Source organism: Elephas maximus, chromosome 12 (genome assembly GCF_024166365.1).
Source record: "Elephas maximus indicus isolate mEleMax1 chromosome 12, mEleMax1 primary haplotype, whole genome shotgun sequence".
Lineage (NCBI taxonomy): Eukaryota > Metazoa > Chordata > Mammalia > Proboscidea > Elephantidae > Elephas > Elephas maximus.
The window spans coordinates 100715409-100740015 of NC_064830.1; the positions used below are offsets into that span (position 1 = coordinate 100715409).

A 24607-nucleotide genomic window follows, 5' to 3' on the forward strand; every position below is an offset into this window, starting at 1 on the left:
GGATTCGAACTGCCGACCTTTTGGTTAGCAGCTGTAGCACTTAACCACTACACCCCCAGAGTTTCCTGTTAATCCATAGAGATGTCTTATTTAAGGGGAGTGAGTGGGGATTTAAGGTGAAATGACCCTGAAAAACGGGCCAGATGCACGGGGTAGTTTCAGGAAAGCCTCATGGTTAATGGGCCCAGAGTGAGAAGGGAATCATCCAAGCGGCTTGCTGGTTTTCTAGAAGCTACTGGAGGTGATAGGCATTGTCGGTAAGCACTGAATTGATGAGATGCGCTATGTCCGACTAAGGATTTGATGTTCAGTGTAAAGTTAAGAATCGCTGTTGGTAAAGGATATCCACTGGGCCAATAAATGTACCTAGGAGTAAACATAGTGTGTATTACGTGACATCAACAAGACAACGTACTAATGCCACTGAATTGTACATATAAAAATGGTTGAGATGGCAAATGTTTTGTAGCATACATACTACCAGAATAAAGCTTAAAAAAATTAATTACAATTAAGAAAGAAGAGCTTGGATTTGGAGACAGAATAAACTGGGTTCACAGGAGACTTCTTCCAGCCAGGTAACTTGAGGGAAAGTACTACCGTCCATCTACAGAACTGGGCTAACACCTGCTAGCCAGGAGCATAAGGGTCCACAAACACCTCCTTCCTGCACATGGCCGGTGGGAACCTTCCCCTCTCCTAGGAGGGCCTAGGCACAGAGCTGTCCCTGTGCCTGAGGGAGGCTGAGGCTTTGCTTTGAACTGGAGGACCCTGTTGCGTCCTCCTTGCTCCTGGGAGACCTCGCACTCTGAGGTCTCCCTCGTTCCTTCAATCTTTACCCTCTCCCTCTGCTGGCTTGTTTCACCAGCATTTACACGTTCCCGGGGGGGCACAAATGATTTGCTTTCAGCTACTAACCAAAAGGTCGGTGGTTTGAATCCACCCAGTAGCACTGCAGGAGAAAGGCCACTGAAAACCCTAAGGCACGCAGTTCTACCCTAAAACGTGGGGTCACCGTGAGTCAAGTGGAAGTCTCGCCATTCTCACTTCTAAGGAACATTCTGGTTGTGTTTCTTCAGACTGATTTGTTTATCCTTCTGACCATCCACAGTGCGTTCATTAGTCTTTGCCAACATCACAACTCAAATGCATCCATTCTTCTGTCTTTGTCACTGTCCAGCTTTCACAGGCATATGAGGCAATTGAAAAGACCAGGGCTTGGGTCAGGTGCATGTTAGTCCTCAAAGTGACATCTTTGCTTTTGAAAACTTTAAAAAGGTCTTTTGCAGCAGATTTGCCCAGTGCAGTATGTCATTGGATTTCCTGACTTCTGCTTCCATGGATGATGATGGATGATCCCAATAGGATAAACTCATTGACAAATCCAATTTCTTCCTTCAAGGGATTCATTATACGTGGAGTGGAGATCAGTTCTCAAGGAATGTCCTAACACAGAGACCAATGGGCAGCCCAGAGCAGCTTCCTTTTTTTTTTTTTTTTTTAATAATTTTTATTGTTAAGTGCAAGTTTAAAAATCAAGTCAGTCTCTCACATATAAACTTATATACACCTTACTACATACTCCCAACTACTCTCCCCCTAATGAGTCATTCCGCTCCCTCTTTCCACTGTCTTTTTGTGACCATTTTGCCAGCTTCTAACCCCCTCTTACCCTCCCATCTTCCCTCCAGACAGGAGATGCCAACACAGTCTCAACTGTCCACCTGATGCAAGTAGCTCACCCCTCATCAGCATCTCTCTCCAACCCATTGTCCAGTCCAGTCCATGTCTGACGAGTTGGCTTCGGGAATGGTTCCTGCCCTGGGCTACAGAAGGTTTGGGGACCATGAGCACCGGGGTCCTTCTAGTCCCAGTCAGACCATTAAGTCTGGTCTTTTTATGAGAATTTGTGGTCTGCATCCCACTGTTCTCCTGCTCCCTCAGGGGTTCGGAGAGGCTTTTCTTGATAGTGTAACCAACACCTTTCCAGGACTGGAGAGCAGAGGCTTGACCCAGGCCGCCATGCTGGCTCATACAGCCTCTTTTCCAGGTCCAGGTCCTGCACCAGAGATTGGGCATTCATTGAGGATGGGGACCATCCTAGGCCTGTTGGTGAAGAAAGGTTTGTTTCCCAGGGAAACCAGCCCTGAGATGGAGATTAGCACCCAGGAGCCTTGTTAATGAAGTTTCCTGAAATCACCACTTGTGGACTGGAACGGAAAGTAAGGGACGGAAGTAGAATCAGGCAGAAAAAAGATTGTGGACTGGGAAGCAGGCTCAATGAAGGCCCCAGCTGACTCCCCAAGGAGCTCTGAGGCCAGGATGATTCTTCTGGGTTGCCACAAGCTGCATCAAGTAGTCATGAGATACGGGCTACTCTGGGAGGAGGGTGTGATGTTGGGAAAAGGGCTGCTCTTTAGCAGAGACAATTCTGTAGAGGGCCAACAGCTGAGAGGCTCTCTGGCAGCCAAGCTCCTAGAATCTTGGAGGATCAGTCCTTCACTCCTGGAAGGGGATAAAGACCTGGGGAATGTATCACACCACCTCCTACAGGCCCCCTGTCAGCCATCCAGCCTGGGGCTCCCCATCTAGGCCCTGGGCCAAGGCCACCAGGAGGAGCACTATGAAGATGGGTGGCAGTTACTCAGTCCACACTAAACTGGGTAGTCAACACAACACCAATTTGGGTGCCAAGTTCACTTCATCTGTTTCACTGTTTTGTTTTTCTGTCTGACTTAATGATGGTTAAACCTTTAAATGGTTCCAAAGTCAAAACTACAAAACAAGCTACTTTGGATAGTCTTGTTTCCTTTCCTGACCCCTCATCCTATTCCTCTCTCTGCCCCTGAATAACTACTTTTATTAGATTTTGCCATATCCTTCCTTCTATCTATACCCCTCCCTTTTTTCTTATGGAAAAGGTAGAAATACTTTTCTGGGCCTTGTTTTTTTTTTTTTAGTTAAAAATAAATCCTGGTGGCTATTCCATCTCAGAATATGGTTTTTTTTTTTTTTTTTTTTAACAGTGGCATAATAATCCATTATGTGGATGATAAAACATCAACCTGTTGATAATCTTTCGGGAAACTTCCAATCTTCTGCATAGCGCTGCAATGAATACCTTTCTTTGTGCATACGTTGTTATTTTTGCCAGTGGGTCTCTAGGGTAGAGTCCTAGAAGTAGTTTTCTAGGTTAAAGGGCAAATACATACATAACTCTGCCAAATTTCCTTCCAAAGGGGTTGTACCATTTTGCTTCCACCAACCCCATTGAATTGGTTACTCTTTTTCTGTTCCAGAACTCCTACCTGGGTCTTTTTCAAGTCTGCTAAGTTACTTTTTATTTCTTTTTCCTCTGTAGATAGTGTCACATTTGTCTTCTATTTTCTTAAACGGAAGTATAATTGTTTTATAATCTGACTCTGACAATCGGACAACTGAAGACTTCCTTGATCTGCTTCTAGTGCTGGTTGCATCTGCTGGTTCTTGATCATGGTGCCTCATTTACTTTTTACTGTATATTGTTCATTGTCCTTGACAACTCAATTCGCAGGACACTTTGGAGGCCTAGGATGAATGGCTTTCCTCCAGAGGGCTTGCATTGGCTTCTGTCAAGCACCCGGGAGAGCTACAGCTCAGAGGACCCTCTTGAACTAAGTTCACAGAGGGAGGTTCGCTGGATTAGCCAGTGATGCCATGTTGGGTGAAGATCAGCTCATGCCCTTCACAGCTCAGGCACGAGATTTTTCTTTTGTGTTTTGCTGTGCTCTGCTCAGTGCCAAGGCATTCTTCCTTGCAGTCTTCAGTTAATTCTGACTGAGGGTGCAGCCCTTGGGATCCCAGCATCATGTAGAGAGGTGCTCCTCGGAGACTCCTTGGGCCCTTAATCCTTTGAGGCCACCGAAACTAAAACACACGTTTGCTGGGATGCAGGCAAATACCCTGTGGGTACACCTTACTGCTCTAGGTTGCTACTTTCCCTTGGCTCTTGACCTGGTAGTTTCCTCCTATCCTGTCGGCCCTTCAACACCTCAAGATGTTTCTGTATTTTATCCAGCGTTTTCTGTTATTTTAAGCAGAAGGGTTGGTCTGAATAACCTGGTCCATCACTACCAGAAACAGGCATTCTAAAATAACAGTTTTCAGAAAAATTAATCTTTAATTAGACAAGTAACACATGAAAACATCCTTATAAAAAAAGGAAAATATGTGCAACACTGCCTGGTAAACATGCCAACAATGCCAACAGTGGCCTTCTCTTGCTTATAATGACCAGGGGCTAGTTCAAGTCTGTAGCCATTTACTGTGACTCACAGAACTTTTTTAAATTAAAAGTTTAAAAACAAAATTGAAACTTTAAAACTATATAGAAAAACAAAGTCTCCCTTGGCCATCACCCACTCCATCTCCAGTGTTCTCCCAGAGGTCTCCACTGTCTTCACTTTGGTGTCTATCATTTTTTAACACATTTATATACATATACCTGTAGGAAAGTTATAAGGCAGTGGGTAAGCTCTCAGCTGCTAACTGAAAGGTTGCTGGTTCGAACTCATGAGCTGCTCCACAGGAAAAAGATGTGGCAGTCTACTCCCATAAGATTAAAACCCAGAAACAGAACCCACTGCCATCGAGTCGATTCTGACTCATAGCAACCCTATAGGACAGAGTAGAACTGCCTGGTGGATCCCAACTGCTGACTTTTTGGTTAGCAGCCGTAGCTCTTAACCACTATGCCACCAGGGTTTCCCCCATAAAGATTACAGCCTTAGAAAGCCTATGGGGCAGTTCTACTCTGTCCCATAGGGTTGTTGTAAGCCTGAATCGACTCGACAGCAATGGGTATGGGGAAGCTGTAGGATCATTTTGTCTTTAAAAAAAAGAATTTTACCACATGGAATTTTACTCTTCAGAATGCTATTCGAATTATGCAAAATTTTGTCACTTAGAAAAGTCTGAGGATCTTGCCATGTCAGTAGGGCAAAGGTGAAAAACAGGAAGGCTATAGGTTAAATCTGGCTCATAAATATGTTTAGCCCAAATGGTGTTGGGGAATTTTTTTTGGAGGGGAGGGGGAACTTCTAAAGTATAATAGCATACAGAAAATTGCGCGTAAGTGTACATCTTGACCAATTTTTACAAACGGGACATGCCCGTGTAGCTAGCACCTAGAAGCCTCTTCCATTTCCCACCCTCCAACACTATCTTGACGTCTAGCACTAGAGATTAGCTTCCAGACATGATTTTTCAAATTAAGAAATAAAGCACACAAAAACCCTATTTCCACTGTCTGTTGAAAACTCTGAAACTCTGGCAACACTCACCTTGGCCCAGGTGCCCACACGTCAGTGACCAGCTCCACATGCTGTCGGGTCTGCTCAGTACCCAGTCTGTCCTGGAATCTAACCCTCAGAGCTTCATCTGTGGCCAGTACCTGTCTGGTGCTAGGGGCTTAGTTTACAACTCCTAGTTAGCCAGTCCTCTATGGATGGCTGGTCAAGCTGCTTCTTGATTTTCCTTACTGAAACAATCCTGCACGCAACAATTCAACTTTTAGGGGTGTGTGCGTATGTACGTGCCCATGGAAGCAGCAGTCAAGAAATGAAACAATGTATTGCATTGGGCAAATCAGCTGCAAATGACCTCTTTAAAGTGTTAAAAAGAAAAGATGTCACTTTGAGGGCTAAAGTGTGCCTGAACCAAGCCATGATGTTTTCAATCGCCTCATATGTACACGAAAGCTGGACAACGAATAAAAAAGACCAAAGAATTGATGCATTTGAATTACAGTGTTGGTGAAGAATACTGAATATACCATGGATTGCCAGGAAAATGAACAAATCTGTCTCAGAAAAAGTACAGCCAAAATGGTCCTTAGAAGCAAGGATGGCTAGACTTCATCTCACTTACTTTAAATTTTTTATCAGGAAGGACCAGTGTCTGGAGAAAGACATCATGCTTGGTAAAACAGGGTCAATGAAAAAGAGGAAGACCCTCAACCAGGTGGATTGATGCAGCAGCTGCAATAATGGGCTCAAATACAGCAATGACTGTGAGGATGGCCCAAGAGCATTTTGTTCTGTTGTACACAGGGTCACTGAGTTGGAACTAACTCCAGGGTACCTAACAACAACATATATATATGTATGTACCCAAGAGAACTAAAAAGATATGGCCTGTGATGGTTAAGATTGGCTGGGCCTTGATTCTCAGTGTTTATATGTGATTACTCCCATGACTGAATCCTCTGTGAGTAGCCAATCAGTTGAAAGGGAGTTTCCTTGGGGGTGTGGCCTACATCCAAATATAAGCAGAAGTTTTGGCTTTGCTCACTCTAGATCCTGCGCTGCCTGTTTGTCTGACCGGCTCTTGGGACTTGCACTATCAACTTATCTACAGATCTTGGTATTCGGATCCTGTGGGTGCCTCCTGTTCATCTGACCTCCCTCGGAACTTGAGCTATCAGCTTATCTGGAGATCTTGGGACGTGGATCCTGCGGGTGCCTCCTGTTTGCCTGACCTCCGGCTCTTGGGACTTGAGCTGTCAGCTTATCTGCATATCTCATTGATCTTCATATCCTGAGAGCTGGAGCCCTGCTCTCTGACCTGCCAATCTTGGGTTCTCCAGACCCTGTGGCTACGTGATTTGAGAGAAGCCTCTATCCTGATACACAGACTTGGGACTTTTCAGCCTCTACAACTGCGTGAGCTATTTCCTTGATACAAATCTCTCTCTATATATATATTTATACGCTTTCCTGGTTTTGCTTCTCTAGAGAACCCAGCCTAAGACATGGCCTCACAAAAACTCGTACAAGTGTTCAAAACTACCCAGCACACCATGGAAGAAACAGGTGTGGCGATCTAGTTCCACAAAGATTATAGACAAGAAAACTCCATGGAGCAGTTCTACTCTGCAACACGTGTGGTCTCCTAAATTACAAAGCAAAAACACGATCAATAAAAATTAAAAAAAAAAAAGAAACAAGATCAACAACAAAAACCTGTACAAAAAATGTTCATAGTAGTATTATTTACCATAGCCCAAATGTGGAAACAATCCAAATATCCATCAGCTGATGGATGGATGAAATGCTATATCCAGACAATGGATCGTTCAGCCATAAAAAGGAACGAACTACTGATTGAAACATGCTACGACATGGATGAACCTTGAAAACATTAAGTGAAAAAAGCCACTCACAAAAGACCACGTGAGATTCCGTTTATACAAAACGTTCAGAATAGGCACATCCTATAGAGAGAGAAAGCAGATTTGCGTTGCCAGGGCTGGGGGTGGGAGAATGGGCAATGACTGCTCAACAGGATGGGCTTCCTTCTGGGATGATGAAAATGTTCTCAGATAGATACTGGTGATGGTTGCACAACTCTATGGCTCTACTAAAAACCACTGAATCGTGTATTTGAAAAGGGTGAGTTATATCTCAATAAAGCTGTTGTTTAAAAAATACTGCGGTGAACATCCCTTGTTTCTGGAATTGCTGGGTCACAGGACAGTTCTGATTTTTAATTTCTCCAGAGGTGCTGATTTACCCACCACACTCAGTGTGAATAACCGTCTCCCCACACCTCTGGCTACACTTTCTATTTTGCCAATCTGATCGGTAAGTGAAGAAACAGCAGCTCGCCTTCATTTGCAACTGCCTGGCTAGGTAGAGAATCTTTTCCTATCCGGTGACCATTTACATTTTCTCTTCTGTAAGTTTTATGCTCATTTTCACTTTTTTTTTTAATTGTAATGTCTTTTCATTAATCCACAGTTCTTTATATATTCTGTATACTTTTACATGCTGCAAATTTTCTCACAGATCAATTTTTAATGTATACAGAACACTTAGCAGGTGCCTGACAGCACATAATTACGGAACTATAGGTAGTATTTTCATTAATAAAGAAGTAAAAATCGGTGAAAGTTTGACCAGCTCACCTGTATTTACGTTTTTAATAATTTGATTTAATTACACACCAACCAAAAACCAAACCCACTGCCATTGAGTGGATTCCGACTCATAGCAACTCTATAGGACAGGGTAGAACTGTCCCACAGGGTTTCCAAGGAGTGCCTGGTACATCTGAACTGCCAACCTTTTGGTTAGTAGCTGTAGTTCTTAACCACTACGCCACTAGGGTTTCCTAATTACTCACACATGGCTACAAATACCACAAAAAGGAGTCTAGGGCTCTAGTGGCTTTATTTCCTACGTTTTTCCTTTCTTATTTTGGCAAAACTCACCTTGTGTCTGAGGGGAGCTAACACCTATCTAGCCCCAAAATATCTGGTGGAGGGCGCCTTCTGAGATAGAGCCAGGAGAGCACCACTCAAAGACCTTCTCTAACAACAAAGCTGGGAGAACTTCTTTCCAGGCCTTTTCAGAAACAGCCCAAACCAGACTTAAGTACCAAGGCACAGCTAAGTGCTCATCTCTCCAGCCTCACACCTGTGTCCCACAGGAAGCCATGCAAGCAGGCACTTTACTTCAGTTCCTGCCCTGACACCAGCAGACTGACACTTAAACAGGAAACAGACTCAACCAATGGTAATGGACTCAAACCCAAAGAAAAGAGCACTTTCTTTATAGTTCATGGTTTTCAAACAGATTCCAAAGAGGCGTCACACAGCGGGCCCGCCCCTGCACCTGGTTGTGGCTGTTGGGAATATGGGGTGAGAACACGGGAACCTCAAGTGCCCAAGGAAGCCGTGGGCTCGACATCCCTTAGAAAGCACCCGTGGGCCTCCCAACCACGTCATGTTTTTATCTCGCCCAGCTGCTGTCAAGTGAACTCCAACTCGTGGCGCCCCGTGTGTGTCAGAGCAGAACCGTACTCCATAGGGTTTTCAATGGTTCATTGTTTTCAAGTAGATCAGCAGACCTTTCTTCCGAGGCACTTCTGGGTGGACTTGAATCTCCAACCTTTTGGTTAGCAGATGAGCACATTAACTGTTTGCACCACCCAGGGACTCCTCATCTTGAGCGTGTCTTAAATTCCAGACTTAAAAAAGAAAACACACACACAAACGGGAATCTGTTGACAACCTGGTGTGGTGTCTGGTCTTCCAGGTCACTGTCTTCAACAAGGAACAGAAGGGTTAGTAAGTTATAAAGTTAAATCTCATCCCTTCAGGTTAATCTTAGTCCTTTAACTCTCCCAGAAGGCCACATTGTTTGCTGGGACCAGCTCTCATTTCTCCCTTTCAGACTAAGGGTGCCACAGTGACATGGCTCCTGATACCTTTCTCTTCTCCTGAAATGAATAAAGGAGAACTCAAAGCAGGTAACTTCCCATTATGTAACAGAAAAAAAAAACTCCTGAGGGCTGTATTCTGTACCTGAAGCAAACACACCCAAGCTCTCATGGGCCAGCAGACGCCAGATTCTCTGGCACAGGGCAGGGACGTGGTGTCCGCGGTGTTTTTGTCAAAAGTGACGAAAGATGTCCTCCATCTTCTTACCATAAGTCTGTGCAGACTGCGGAGAAAACCACCACAGCTTGCATTCCCTAAGTTTTTAAAATACATTCCATCAAGGCTAGCAAACTGTTTAGAAAAAAATTTATTTGAACATATGAAAGGAAAATTTAGAGACCTCCATAAAACAGAGAAGTTCCTTTCCTAGGTGACAGGGGACATCCTGACAGGCTTCCCTGAACAGCGCCAAGCGCTGTGTATATACTTGCAATCACCACGTACCAGCTTTGAGCTCACGGAGCTGTAAGAAGAGACTGTCTGTATTGCAGGGACACACAACTTTCACGAGGAAGGCAGCCAGACACCCACTCCACTTCTCCCAGAAGTGCCACTCGCACACAGGCTTGGAGCACCTCTGAACAGCAGGCTTGCGGAGGGGCAGACTTTAAAAAACACCCACATCACTCTGTAGAGGGCCATCCAATCTGGATTTTTAAGAATGTGACCAAGGTAGGAGGCACCTGGACCACGACGACTCAGAACTTCTGCACCAAGACCGGCCGGCAAGAAGGAGACACCTGGCTGTCTCTCCAAGGTCCTCCTCTATGGAGCGGCCATCCTTTCCTCTGGAGGGCTTCCCAGCCCGGGCGCAGAAGGCACACTGCCACGCGGTGGCACACAAGAGGTCGGCCTAGTGGATGGGCCGGAAGGGGAACGTCATGCCTGAGATAAAGGTGTGCCCGGGGTGCGTGGGCAAGGCGGGGTGAGCAGCGGGGTGGGCCGGCACAGCCCCGTAGCCCAGTGGAGGGGTGTGGATGTGAGGGTAAAACCCGGGGGGGAGCGCTGTGTGGGGAGACTGCTGCACAGGGCCTGAGATAACCAGCTGGAGCAAGCTGCAAAGACAAAGAGAAGGTTAGGACAGCTGCGCTCAAAGAAAAGAACCCTTTCTAAGCATGCACTGGGGGCCAGCTTTGACCACCTCTGTCCCAGGCACCCAGGGGAGAGACGGCGAGACAGATGTGAGACATGGGGCTGCCCTTGAAACACGGTCCAGCAGAGGCACCATAATGGAAGACTCGGTGACACCAGGTGGGACAAGACAGCCTTCTAGACAGGTATAGGCATAGGAAGAGAGGGCTCATGGCAGGGAAAGCAGAGGGGGGGGCTAGAGGTGGCCTTCATAGGACCAGCAAGACTCAGATGAACCCATGTGGAGCCGGAGCAGAGAGAGTGGCTGGGGAGACACTGGGATCACACAGGAGACTAGGTCAAGGGGGAGCGGGCAGCATGCAGGGGGCTCAAGGGGTCTCTAGTCCTCCTGCAGCTCTGCTGCAGCGGTCCCGGCGCTGTGCCTCATGGCCTGGACGACATAGGCCTCAGTGGGCTATCCACCCAGAAGGCCCTTTCCTGGGCAAACAGGACACCAGGCACAATCTCCTCAAAGTCCTTCTTACTGACTGAACTCTGACTGAATTCCAAGCTAAGCCACGCGAAAGCCAGCCTTTAAAATGATATGGAAAATAAGAATCCCATACAGGTCCTGCCCTTCAAGGTGGCCTAGGCTGGGTCCCAGTCCTTACCGACCTGGTGGGACCCACCACATCCCTGTCCCGTGAGGCTTCAGACCTGCCTGCTCACTTGCCTTGAATCTTCAACCCAGTGTGGTGGCCTCCTCACCCCCAGCTCCTGCTATCACACCACACCAACGCAGGCATGCCCTCCCCATTCCCTCCCGACTCCCTTCCACTAAGGGGTCCCACCAAAAAAGTAAATACCAAACCCATTGCCATCAAGTTGATTCTGACTCATGCCAACCTATAGGAACCTTATAGGACAGAGTAGAACTGCCCTATAGGGTTTCTAAGGCACGCCTGGTGAATCCGAACGGCCAGCCCTTTGGTTAGCAGTCATGGCTCTTAACCACTACACCACCAGAGTTTCCAGGGGTCCCACATGACCCCTCAAACCCAAGTGACCCTGCCCCTCCTGTCTGCCTTCTCGTTATGGCCCAGGCTATCAGTGGCCCCAGCAGCTGGAGAACCTCTTCCCTCTGGAACTCGATGTCAACTACCAAGCCTGGGTCCCTGAGGAAACTCCCTGGGGAGTAACTCCTGTCGGTCTCCCCTTTTCTAATACCCCACCCCAGGATTATCATCAGAGAGCCTTGACCCTTGTTACCACCTCAAGCCTTCCCTGGCCTCAGTCGAGCCATGTCCTTCCCTCATTGGAAAGGCCTCCCTGGCTCCCCGCTCAGGATACGGCCTCCCCTCATCCCTGCCTTCTCCTCGTCTCCCCATCTTAAGCCTGGGACGCAGGCAAGCGGGCTCTGCCTGCTCCTCTCCCGACCCGCTCAGGCCCTCTGCTCAGATTGTGCCAGGGATGCCCCCACAGTCCCTCCACATCACCAGATCCAGCCTGTTCATGCCCTTCGCCACCCCCTCCAACCTCTCCCTGAGGCTGGCCTCTCTGTGCTACTTTGTGGGCACAGTGATGCCACCGTCTGGGACTACGTCGCCCTCAGTAAACCCGAACCACCCTCTGCCCACCAGACTCTGGGCTCTCTGCGAGAAGGGGTCGTGTCCTCTGCAGACGGGCCCTCACCTCCAGCCCCCAAGCACAAGGCCTGGTGCTTAGATCCCCAGCAGGAGCAAGCATGAAGGAAGCTGATGCATTTTAGGGTCCAAAGCTCCCCAAGCCCCTTTTCATTTATACTATTTCTTTAGGGAGTCCCTGGTGGTGCAAACAGTTAAGTGCTCAGCTACTAGCCAAAAGGTTCGTGGTTTGAGCCTACCCGGGCGCCTCAGAAGACAGCCCTGGTGATTTGCTTCGGAAGGGTTATAGCTTTCAAAACCCTATGGAGCCATTTTACTCTGCACACATGGGGTCACCATAAGTGGGAATCAACTTGATGGCAACTAACAACAACTATTTCTTTAGGGCTTGGGGTAAGAAATGCAATAAAAAATAAATACATAAACCCAAGAAGGGAGTATGGCAGAGGTAAACTTCTGGCCGTGTGTCGGTGTTTTGAATCTGTGAACTCTGCCAGAGACAGACAGCATCTCAAGAAGCTTCCGGTCTGGTCGGGAAGACAACTAATGAGACAATCGAAAATCATACAAGGGTTCCCTACTGCTCTCTGCTCTCGCTCTCCCCCTCCAGGCAGTGGTGTGCTCCGGGGTCCCAGCGGCTCTCCTGATACGTGGCAGAAGCAGCACAGGCTTCCTGGAGTGGATGGTGTGACAAAGCTCTTGAGGGGATCCTGGTAGAGACCCCTGCTTATCACACTCTTAAGCTGATGATAGAGGGCAGTGGTGGTTCAGTGGTAAACTGCCACCTTCTGTGTGGAGACCCGTGTTTGATTCCCGCCAACGTGCCGTATGTGCAGCTACCGCCTGTCTGTCAGCGGAGGCCTGCGTGTTGCTATGACGCTGAACAGGTTTCACTGGAGCTTCCAGGCGAAGAGGGACTAGGAAGAAAGGCCTGGCGGTCTACTTCCAAAACTCAGCCCGTGAAGACTCTCTAGATCACGACAGTCTGATCCCGTTGTGATCAGAGCTAACAACAACCAGGTGACGACGGAAGACATGCACCCCGTCGTTACGTTAACGCAGCTGAAAACGTTAAATGAAAAGTACAGAGAAGGGAACTGTGACAAACGGATTACGGCAAGAGGGAAAACTAACTTACACTAACTTACAGTGTGTCCTCAGATGCCTGGGGACTTTCTTAGAGCACGAAAAAAAACTCAAATGAGCTCCTGAGGGGAAGGCCCTCTGGACAGCATGTCAGAGTTCTGACCCAGGCCCTTCCACCCCACCAGACACCACCCACTCTGCTTCTCGTGGTCACACCTGTCCTGCCATTCCACTCTAAGCTGCTCTCCCATACAGAACCCACGCAGAGCTCAGCCTGGACTTCGGGCCCCGACCACCCTAAGGACTCCGCCAGGCCTCTCGGGCTGTAGTCATTCTCACTACCAGTCATGAGTCTGCGTTTGGCTGATCCGCTGCCTTGGAGGACGTGGGTTTTCTGAGTCCGCTGGGCCGGGCTCACTCACCCTCTGCCCACACCAGCCCTGGAGCCCCAGTATTCCTCATTGAAAGGCCAGCGTGACAGCGTGAAGAAAGAAGGATATTAACGATTCTACCACCCTAACTCAGTATCTGGAGCCCTGGTGGCACAACGGCTAAGTGTTAGGCTACTAACTGAAAGGTCAGCAGTTTGAACCCACCAGTCGCTCCGCAGGAAAAAAGACCTGGCGATCTGCTCCCATAAGGATTATAGCCTAGGAAACTCTGTGGGGTCTACTCTATCACACTGGGTTGCCATGAGTTGGAATCAACTTGATAGCACACAACAACAAAACTCAATATTCTCATTCCTGCAAGCCCTGCCCTTGCGCGCATTTGCCTTCAGCTTTATGTTTCTGATGCCTTTATCACAAGGATTACTTTTAATGGATACACAACGTTCTATCCTTATGAGGTAGTGCACCTGATTTATTAGGTAACCTTGTATCACTGACTGACAGGTTGTTTCCCGTTTTCTGTTACTAATGATACTGCATTAGAAGCCTGCTTGGCCCAAGTGGCTTGTGATTGGCTGCTAACCTAAAGGTTGGTGGTTCAAACTCACCCAGCAGCTCCATGGAAAAAGGTCTGGCAAACTGTTTCTATACAGATTACAGCCAAGAAAACCCAATGGAGCACAGTTCTACTCTGTGACACACAGGGTCACCATGAATCAGAACTGACTCAATGGCAACAGCTTTGGTTTCTTTTTAATACTGTATCCGCATGAAACATTTTTGTGCAACAGCTTTTTACTTCTTTTCTAACGATAGAGCTACAGAAGTGAAATTCCTAAGTTACTTAAATAACAATCACAGTGACATCAACTAACACTTACTAGACAGTTACTATTTACCTTGTACTGTTGTAAGTGCTTCACACATTTTCACTCATTTCATCCTCACAAAAGTCCCAAGGTGGGAGACATGGGGCAGATACCACGATTATTTTGATTTTACAGATGAGAAAACTGAGGCAGTGAGAGAGAAAGACCTTGCCCAAGGTCGCACACAGTAAACAGCACGGCCAGACATGAAAACCTATCAGGATTCGCTGACCATCCAGTTCCTGGTTTTCACCACTATTCTTACTGCTCTCCTAAACTTAAAACAATAACCACCATTTACAGAGCGAGTTCCACTTGTCAGGGACCATGCTAAGAAATTTATAAACACCAACTCATCTCATCCTTACTACAACCCTATGGGCACACAGGTGGTTCAGTGGTAGAATTCTGGCCTTCCATGCAGGAGACCCAGGTTCAAGTCCCAGCCAACGCACCTCACGTGCGGCCACCACCCGTCCGTCAGTGCAGGCCTGTGTGCTGCTAGGATGCTGAACAGGTTTCAGAGGAGCTTCCAGGCTAAGATGCACTAGGAAGAAAGGTCTGGTGATCTACTGAAAATCAGCCAATGCAAACCCTATGGCTTACAAGGGTCTGCTCCACAACCGAACACGCGGATAGCGAAGGACAGGGCAGCGTTTCATTCGTTGCCCATGGGGTCGCCAACTCAACAGCAGCTAACAGTCACTGTCCCCATTTTATAAGGGGGGAACCAAGGCTCGAAGGGACGTTAAGGGCTTACCCAAGTGTCACAGCAAATAACAAGAGCTGCGCTAGAACCCCGGCCCTGACGCCAAGCGCCTACTTAACCGACACCCTGTGCCCTCGAGCGACGCTCTGCAGAACCTTCCAACGTGTCACGAATCACGTCACCAACAGAGTAAGTGATGGCCAATCTCACCAGGAAGTAAGTGTTTGCTAATTCGGTAAGCTTTAAATGATGTGTCGAGCGTACTCGGGGTTCATTCCCTGACTCCCATTAAGATGGCCCCTTTTTTCCCACGTTTACTCTCTACTTAGGGTTCCTCTCATGGGGGTTATCCCATTATCTGTTTCCCATTTATCACCAAGTCTTTAAGGGGCTTCTTATAACCTTACAGACCAACTCTCCCCAAGGAGCCCGGGACAAAGAGGCCCGCCATACTTGCTACCCACCCCCTGTACCCCCAGCACTGCCAGCCCAGCCAGCCCAGCCAGAAGCTGTAAGACGGCACTTACTTATTATGGGGCAGCCTGGAGCACAAGGTTCTCAGGTCATCTGAAATGAAGGAGACACACAGTTAAGTAACAGCCTAGAGACAATGAGGTGACTAGACGCTAGCTTTCTTTTCAAGGATGCTGGCAAGGTAACAATTCATCACACGACATTTTTCTAGCACGACTTAAAAACAGTTTGTGTTCTCTTGTTCTTCTGTGTTTGTTTTAACAAACTAGGCCTAAAACAGGAAAAGTCACTTAGGGAAAGGGGCAACCCTGCAGGCCATTTGCCAGATGGCTGGGACACAGTCCAAAGGCAGGGCTTGAAGCAGATCAACAGGTAAGGGATGGGGGCGGCAGGGTGCAGCCCAGCGGAGCTTCCGGTTTTGTGAATGTTGTCCGCCGCTCATCTCAAAAAGACACCCCACCACTCCCCACTGTTCTCCCTTGAAACCCTGCAGAAATGTAGCTGCTGTGCTTGGTCATCAGCTCAGCATCCTACGGAAAACCGAGAGGGGAGAAAGAACTGATTCCTGGTTTCCAGATCCAGGTCCTGAGGAAGGCAGGTACTCCAAGCATTCTAAAAGCAGGAGTAAGATGGGAAATCTATCACCACTGACCATAACATGGGCCACAGGCAGCCCTTGTGAGCAAGCCAGCAGTGAAAGAGCAAACCCATGTGTGATGTCAGCCGGGATCGGTCTCCTGGGAGAGTTCAAACATTTAAACAGAGAAGTAGGAACCCCCAAAGCAGATGATGGGGCTATTTTATGCCTTGTTTGGGAGAGTGGTTACATGGGTACATAACCTGTCAAAACTCCGCACTTAAATCTATGCATTTTGTTGTATGTAAATGATGCATCAAGGAGCCCTGGTGGTACAATGGTCAAGTGCTCGGCTACTAACTGAAAGGTGGGTGGTTCAAACCTACTGAGCAGCTCCATGGAACAAAGGCCTGGTAATCTGCTTCCATAAAGATTACCGCCTAGAAAACCCTATGAGGCAGTTCTACTCTGCCACATAGGGTCGCTACGAGTCAGAATGGACCTCGACTGCACAAAACAACAACAATGATGCTTCAATTAAAAATGACTGCCGAGAAAGAAGAACGGCTCCCCACTGGGGAAGTACCCATGCTCTGGAGGCGTTCCCAGTCCTGGGTAGAAAGACTGGGACCACCACAGATGACATGGTGACAGCACGGGAGTGCTCCGGCGGAGGCGGGTGCAAGGATGGGGTAGGCTGCTCTAGTGGGTCATGTTTGGCGAACCCCACCCTCCTCCCCTGTGCTCACCGAGAGGAAAAGCAGCCTTAAAAGCAGCAGAAAACGGGGGTGGCACGAGAGCCCCAGGAAGGCCTGGCCAAGAAAGCACCCACCTCGCGTGCACAGCAGGGCCCCGGAGGCCATGGCCACCTGCAGAGCCTGTGCAAGCCGGTCAAGCGCAAGCTCAATCTCCTGGGAGGCATTGAGGGGGTTCAGCTCGTCTGCCAGCCTGTTGATCTCCTCAACTAGTGGGACCATGTGGTCGAAGAGGATGAGGCCCAGGCGCCCATACAGGTTCTTCTCGGTCAGGTGGCCCTGCAGCATCATCAGGACCTGCAGGACGCTGAGATGCAGCTTGGAGTACAAGAGGTGCGAGTCCCTGTCCAGGCCCACGCCCGGGTCCTTCGTCACTTTGTTACTGAGATGGCCGTTGGTGAGCGGGGGCTTCTTTTTCCTCTTATAAGCCAGGGGCGCCTTCACGCACCAGCGGATCAGTCCGGTGAGTGGGGTGAGCTCTAAAAATCCAATTGGTAGATTGGCTGCAATTGGCGTATTTAAAAAAGTGATAAGAATCAACCTTGGGTCCTCAAAAATCCAGGTGACAATCATCTCGAGCAAGTCCAGAGGTGGGATGAGGTCATCTGCAAGCAAAGACCCAGCAGGTCAGAAAGGTTTCCGCCTCTGCAGGGGGGTGGCTGGACCACTGACTCCACACGACTCACCTCCTGCCATTCATGTCCCGGGCTCACAGGCTCGTCTCCTTTCTGTCTCTTTTTCTGGAGCACCGTTAGCTTTGTGAGCACTGAGACTCTGTCTCATTCACTGTTACAGCCACAGTGCCCAGAACTACCAGGCCAAGGTGGGAGCCCCGGAAGTATTTATTAAACCAAAAATCCCCTACAACTCCATTAGGCCTTGAAAAGAGTTCGTCCCTATGTGCCAATTTAAATCCAAGCCCACATCTTTTATGTCCAAAACTACCCTCTTGAGTAGAATTTGTTCCTGTCTGGTGTCTCCACCATGGCACCCAGTGACAGCTAAGGTGGCCTTCAGAAAGCTGCTCAAAGTTCAGGCAGTATCAGTAGGCTGCCAAGGCCATCCTCAGCCCCAAGCCTGGAGCTTTCGTTTAAGCATCAGCCTACCCTCCCATGGCCTGTTCTACAGCCTAGCAGAGAACAATGATGTAAAAACCACTGTTGACAGTGATTCTGCACCAGGTACTAGTCTACATCCTTTTCCACAGATGAACTTATTTAATCCTCCAACACGCCCATGTATTATGCCCACATAAAAGACAAGGAAACTGAGGTGCAGGGCTGTTGGGTCATTTGCCCAAGGCCTCATCACAAGTATGTAGTGGGCCTGGCTCAGGGCCTGCCCTCTAACATTAAGCAGCACTGCCCAGGCTGGGAGGGGCATGCAATGCCCACAGGCTGGCTGTGTGCATGCCACAGCTCATAGCAAAGAACAAGAGCCCCTTCCAGTCCGCTGAGTGAGTGAGTGAGCCAATGTCAAGCACGGGAAGGGAGAGGGCAGTGTGAGCAAGACCCGTGCTGGTATATGGTTTCCAGTGGTTCTCTCTCAGGAGACACTGGCCTTTTCTCCGGAGAGTATGACTCTGGCCCTAATTCAACCAGAGCTGTTCACTTGCTATGTGTTGTCTTGATTGTTGTCATTGCTGAATGCCATCGAGTCGATTCCAACTCATAGTGTGACCTTATATGACAGAGTAGAACTGCCCCATAGAGTTCCCAAGGCTATAATCATTATGGGAGCAGATAGCCAGGTCTTTTCTCCCATGGAGCCACTGGTGGGTTTGAATTGCAGACCTCTTGGTTAGCAGTCGAGCTCTTAGCCACTGTGCCACCAGGGCTCCTGTCTTGACTGAGAGTCTGCATGAAGTGCTTGTCATTTTTGAGGGCTCTGTTGCTGGGCAGGGGTAAGGGACATGGGCTTCTCTCGGGAGAAGCTACATGCCATCTAACGGGCTCCCTGAGGACCTGGATTTGCGTCCAGCTGAGGACTCAAAAACATCACCAACAATAAAGCAAACTGACACAGCACCATGCAACATCATCTACGTAACACTACTGCCAAAAATGTCTAACGTCAATCTTTTCATAAGAAAACAACCAGACAAATCCAAATTGGGGGACATTCTGCCAAATAACAGGCCTGAGCGCTTCAAAAATGTCAATGGTGTATAAGATTTTTTTTTTTTTTTTACTGCTGGGGAGCTGTTCTAGGTTTTTAAAAAACCAAAGAGCCATGACAACTATGTATAATGCAAGATCCCTGATCGGACCCAGAATTCTCTGCATCGCTCAAAGGGGGGAAAAAAGACTATAAAAGGTATTATTGAGATAATTGGGGAAATCTGAATATAAGCTATGTATTACACAATTCCATCAATACAGCTAGTCCTTGACTAATGATGTACTCAAGTTACGACAAACCATGCTGTGACCATTTTTTTTAACGTCTTTTTGTTAGTAATATGTACTACGTACAGTGTTGCCACATGTCATTTGCTGATGTTATCACTTTCATGCCAACCCCCAAAGACAAATAAACATCAGCTTTATAAAAATACTGATGGCAATAATAATGCAAACTAAAAAACAGTAAGGCATTCGACTTACGTCAGAGCTTACAACTTATGACAGTCACTGGAACGGCACCCTGTTGTTAAGTCAGGGACTACCTGTATTAAACTTCTTAGGTGTGATAATGATATCATGGTTATGCATGTAAGAGGGTATTTTTGCTCTCGTGAGATACACGCTTAAGCATTTCGTATGTGATATTGGCAACAACTCTCAAACAGTCCAAGGAAAACATGCCTGTGATACCTAGCAAAATGCTAACACTATAACTGATAAATCTGGGTGAGAAGTAGATGAGTGCTTGTTGTACTATTCTTGCAACTTTTCTCCAGTTTTGAAATTTCTGAAAATAAGAATCAGGGGATAAAAAAGTAAGTCAAACGTTTAGAAAGACAGACTCAAACAGCAGGGCATAGACATGAAGCCACATCTCACCCAGACACCAGACGCTGACTTTGGGGGTCGTCTGCTCCTCTTACCGTTCCAAGTCAGGGTACCACTAAGGAAAGCTCCGGCTTAGCAAACTGCATAAGCCTAGGTAGCTCACACTTACCTTTAGCTTTTGGCCTACAATAAAAACACACACTTCAGAGAGGAAAAGGCCAAAGCATTCATTGGACACTTCACCTGGGTATAAAACTGGCAGTCAGCTGAGGCCTCTTTAACGGCGAAAACCGGTTTAAAGTTTACCTGAGGATAGGTCATAAAGCGCGGTGACAGATGTCACAAACTGGCAGCAGAAGCGAGGGCTGGCACTGAAGGTCTGTTTCAGAGTCTGCACAGATCCTGGCACCAGGCAGCAGTAGTCGTCCACGAGGGCCCTGGCTAACCTCACGCAGTAGACCACAGGCGTCCGCTGCAAAGAAGCCACAATCTGTGTAACTGCAAAGGTGTTATGAGCCACCACTATAGCTCTGTACTCATGGTGAAGACCACCAGAGCTGGCAGAATCACTTCCACAAGGGGGAAAAGATGTGAAGCACGTAAAGCAGGGGGCCGCAAACCAAAGCCCACGGACCAAAGCTATCCCACCACCTGATTTTGTAAATAAAGTTTTATTGAAACACAGCCATGCTCATTGGTTTGCTTGTTATTTAGAGCTGTTCTTGCTGTGACACCAGGCCAGACTCAAATGTTTACTATCTGGCCCTTTATAGAAAAAGTCTGATAAACCTCCTGCTTTGAAGTTTACTTACAAAAGATCATTTCTGATGTCAGGTAAAGAAATGACAACCTACGAATTCAAAGCAAGACTCCACAGGTAAAAATTTACAGTTGTTCCCACTTAGAAGAGATTTAGGAGCCTGTGAACAACCACATGATTAAAATGTGTGTTTAGAGTAGTATTTCTGAATTTCTCTTATATAATTCCATCCCTCTCAGCAAGCTTCTATGATACTTTTGAGTCTGACATCATCACCTTCCCCTGCCTTTTTCCACTCATTTGCCAGTTGGTAGCAGCTGCCATGTTCAATAACTGTTCAAGATGCTACAGCTCCAGGGCCCTGACTTGGCCCCACAGAAGGAACTACGAGGAGAGGGCAAGGCCAGACTGCATTCAGGCCGTCACCTGACTCTGCAACGCCATTCAGGCTGTCACCTGCCTCTACAACGCCACTCCAACTTCTTTGCCTATCCTCAGAAGGAAGCTAGTCGCAGGATGGCAAACCCTGACCCAAACCACTAAGACCATTTCCTGCCACTGACGTCTGCTTTCATTTGGCCAAAATGCTGGCGCATAAGAGGTAAATGGAAACCTTGTATGAGGAATCAGAAATGCTAAACTTGGTTTCACTAGGTTGTCAAGGAATAAAGGTAATCCTGGGGTTAAATACAATACGTGATCAATTCATATGCCCTAGAAACTGGATCGGTGAAAATTAAGGTTCGGACCCCACTGAGGTTTACTACAAATAACAAGAAAAGAGTTTAATTAAATTGAAAAGGAAAAACATGGTAGTAAAATTCTGTTAGCTTGGCTGAGGATCGGATTAGTAAAAAAAAAATTGATTGATAATTATTCTAAATGGATTACCAATTTTTCAGATATTCTGTATAGCAGAAAAACAAAACAAAATGCATCTCCCAAGATATCACCTAACACTAAATCAATTCCAAATACCTATTTTTTCCTTTGATATTTAACAATGCTCCAGAAGGCTCTTACATCCACTGACCAAAAACCAAACCAAACCTGTTGATGTCAATTCCAACTCATAGCAATCCTATAGGATACAGTAAAACTCCCCCATGGGGTTTCCAACAAGCATCTGGTAGATTTGAACTGCTGACCTTTTGGTTAATAACCAAGCTCTTAACTACTGTGCCACCAGGGCTCCATATCCACTAGAAGAGCCATCAACCTTATAATGTTGCCCTGCTGTTGGTGACGATGCTTTTGTGTGCCGTCGAGTCGATTTCAACTTATAAACCGTATAGGACAGAGTAAAATTGCCCTCTAGGGTTTCCAAGGCTGTAATTTTTATGCGTGGAGATCACCAGGTCTTTTCTCCTGTGAAGCCAAAGGTGGGTTTGAACTGTTGACCTTTTGGTTAGCATCCGAGTGCTTAACCATTCCACCAGAACTCCTTAATGTCACATAACAAAACAGTAACATAAAACCCACGTGCTTACTGACCTACCTGTATAGAGAACAGTCTCTTAATAACAGGAGCCCTGGTAGCGCAGTGGTTAAGAGCTACGGCTGCTAACCAAAAGGTCAGCAGTTTGAATCCACCAGCAGCTCCTCAGAAACCCTATGGGGCAGTTCTACTGTCTTATTAGGTCGCTATGAGCTGGAATTGACTCAACAGCAATGCGTTTGGGTTTTTTTTTTTTTTTGGAATAACAGGTAAACATTGCCACAATCTGATATATAATGATCTTTAAAAAAAATACTATCTTTGAGTCTACCGTGTAGCTATTTTCAAAATCCTACCACATAGTTTTCATCTATGTTCTAAAGATGGGAAGATGGAATCTTTTACCATCACAAACCACTGTTTTCTCAAGAATACCCGTATATAAATATAAGGCTGGGGAGCAGGGCAATGATGACCAAAGAGGAAACATGTGGAAAAGGCCTCTTCAGAAATCCAATCAAATGAAAATTCCTGACGTTAAATTCCTCATCAGAGACACTCAGGAGATAGATTATTTCTAGAGAAGTACCTGGAGCTAGGGAGTCCCTGGGTGGTACAAATAATTAATGTGCTTGGCTGCTAACCTACAGGTTGGAGCTCTGAGTCCACCTAGAGATGCCTCGAAAGAAAGGCCTAGCAACCTGCTTCCGAAAAACCAGAGATTGAAGACCCAATGGAAGGCAGTTCTACTCTGACACATATGGGGTCGCCATGAGTCAGAACTGACTTGATGGCAACCAGTGGCTTTACCTGGAGCCAGGAGGCTGCACACTCCAACACGGGGATTCGGCACACCGCCACTGCCATGGAAACTAGTTTTCCCAACAAGCTCATTCTGTTGTCATCAGCTTTGTTCCCTTGGGGACTGAAAAGGGACGAGAAAATAATCTGCCGGACGGAGTCCTTGGTTTGCTCCTGGAAATAATTGCACATGATTTCAAGAAGCTGAAGCTCCTGCAGTGAATTCAGTCTCTGCAAAACAAATCCAGGAGAAGCGGTAAGAAATCTGGCTCTAAGATGTTTATTAATTCACACAGTAAGAAAACAACAAATACATTACATTCTCCAGGGCACTACTTTTCACTCTGCTGAAATCCAGGTCCCAGGGAGGAGCAACTACGGTTAATCTCAGAAAAAGTCATGATACATCATTAGACACCATCCTGGGAGCCTCAGGGTGACTCTTGAAAACAGGACAACACATTTTTTAGCGAAGTGAGTGGGCAGTACCCAAAGCCTCTTCCTTTAGCACCATGGAGACACGGCTGCCACACCTGCTGCGAAAGACACGCAGCTGAGCAACGCCTGGGGACTCCAGAGAAGACGGCTGAAGGAAGGAGCAAGGTGATCACAGCCGACAATGGAGCCCTGGCGCGAAAGACGTTTTTGTTTTGGCAAATACCTGCCACCGAGAGGGCAAAAAAAAAAAAGAGAGAGAGAGAGGAGGACTAATGTGCTCATCGGGGAACTGGTGAGCAAAGTCACCCGGCGGCAAAGGGCCGAGGCGGCTGCCGCGGGTGGGATGGGCGGTCCTTGGCTGCCGGCACCCCCGCCGCACCTTGGGCTGCGCGCCGCGCTCCTTGGGCACCTGAAACACGAACTCCTCCAGCAGCTCCACGGGGCCCTTGTCCACGATGGGCAGCGGCGCGCTCTGCAGCTGGCTGCTGAAGTAGATGTCCAGGTGGTAGAGCACCTCCTTGGCGGCGCTCAGTGCGTCGCGGCGCAGCAGCGAGTGGCGGATGTCGCTCATGGTGCCGCCGCCCCCGGAGCCGGGCGCCCGCAGCGCGTCGGACTTCCGCCCGCCGCCCGCGGAGACAAAGGGCCGCGACCCGGCCTCCGCGCGCCCACCGCCCTCGACCCGGGCGCCCGCCGCTCCCTGCTCCGGGCCCGCTCAGGAGGCCATCGCCGCCGCCGGTGCCGCCGGCGAACCGGCGCCCGGGAGCCCAGCTACAGCGCCACTGGAGCCGCGGGAACCCAACGCGGCAGAGCCGAACGGTGGCGGAAGGCCGGTCGCGGCGACGGCAACGCGCAGGGGCCAAGCCGGGCCCCGCAAAGAACGCGCTCGGGAGGGCGCCCCCTGGCGGCTCGGCCGCGTGGGCGGGGCTAGGGCGGTAGGCCCCGCCCCCGGGCCAGGGGGCCTCCTTCCCGCCCAGGAAGGGCCCGGGGAGCATCCTAGAACGGAGCGGGGAGTGGCGAGCGGGTGGTACCGCACCCACGAGGGAACGCTCTACAGGTCAGGGGCTCTGCATTCACAAAACAATCTGGCTCCCCTAGCTTCTCTGCGCGGCGTTCAAAGCCTCCACTAGGACGGATACGGTTGGGGTGCAGGGCCCTGACTCAGGAGGCAGACTTGGGTTCCCTCGGGGCCTCAGCAACTCATTTGAAAGATGGCATCTGTTTCTTAATTCCAAGGGGTGCTGTGACATGTGGTGTCTGTTGTGGCCTCTTACCCTTGACTCCCAGTACCTGTCCTCAGGGTCCCTGACCCCCACTCCCCTCCAGGGTAATCTGGGTCTCTGGATGCTGACCTCTGGGCCTGGCCTGGGAGGCCAAGAAA

General features: G+C 48.3%; 1 protein-coding gene across 3 annotated transcripts; it reads right to left on the reverse strand.

Moving 5' to 3' along the window:
• Positions 1-3028: 3028 nt before the first annotated feature.
• INTS15 (integrator complex subunit 15) lies at positions 3029-24092 on the reverse strand. Of its 3 annotated transcripts, none has more exons than XM_049904330.1 (6): positions 23639-24092; positions 22801-23022; positions 20099-20264; positions 16916-17443; positions 15560-15599; positions 3029-9485 (listed from the first exon to the last, which is right to left on the reverse strand). In XM_049904330.1, the coding sequence occupies exons 1-6, from the start codon at positions 23798-23800 to the stop codon at positions 9212-9214; spliced, it is 1392 nt and encodes a 463-aa protein (XP_049760287.1). In that variant the 5' UTR covers positions 23801-24092; the 3' UTR covers positions 3029-9211. The 3 variants fall into 3 exon arrangements, with proteins under 3 accessions (XP_049760287.1, XP_049760286.1, XP_049760288.1); XM_049904329.1 differs by having other exon boundaries at positions 23609-24091; XM_049904331.1 differs by lacking the exon at positions 3029-9485 and adding an exon at positions 9496-10317 and having other exon boundaries at positions 23609-24090.
• Positions 24093-24607: the final 515 nt, after the last annotated feature.

Bases quoted from the DNA above. Each gene is read 5' to 3' on its own strand.
- INTS15 (XM_049904329.1), bottom strand. From the start codon at position 23,800: ATGAGCGACATCCGCCACTCGCTGCTGCGCCGCGACGCACTGAGCGCC. The intron at 20,265-22,800 runs GTAAAGCCACTG...GCTTCTTTGCAG, and splicing joins GTGCAGCCTCCTGGCTCCAG to CGGACGCCTGTGGTCTACTG. The intron at 17,444-20,098 runs GTAAACTTTAAA...CTTTGCTTGCAG, and splicing joins GCTTTATGACCTATCCTCAG to ATGACCTCATCCCACCTCTG.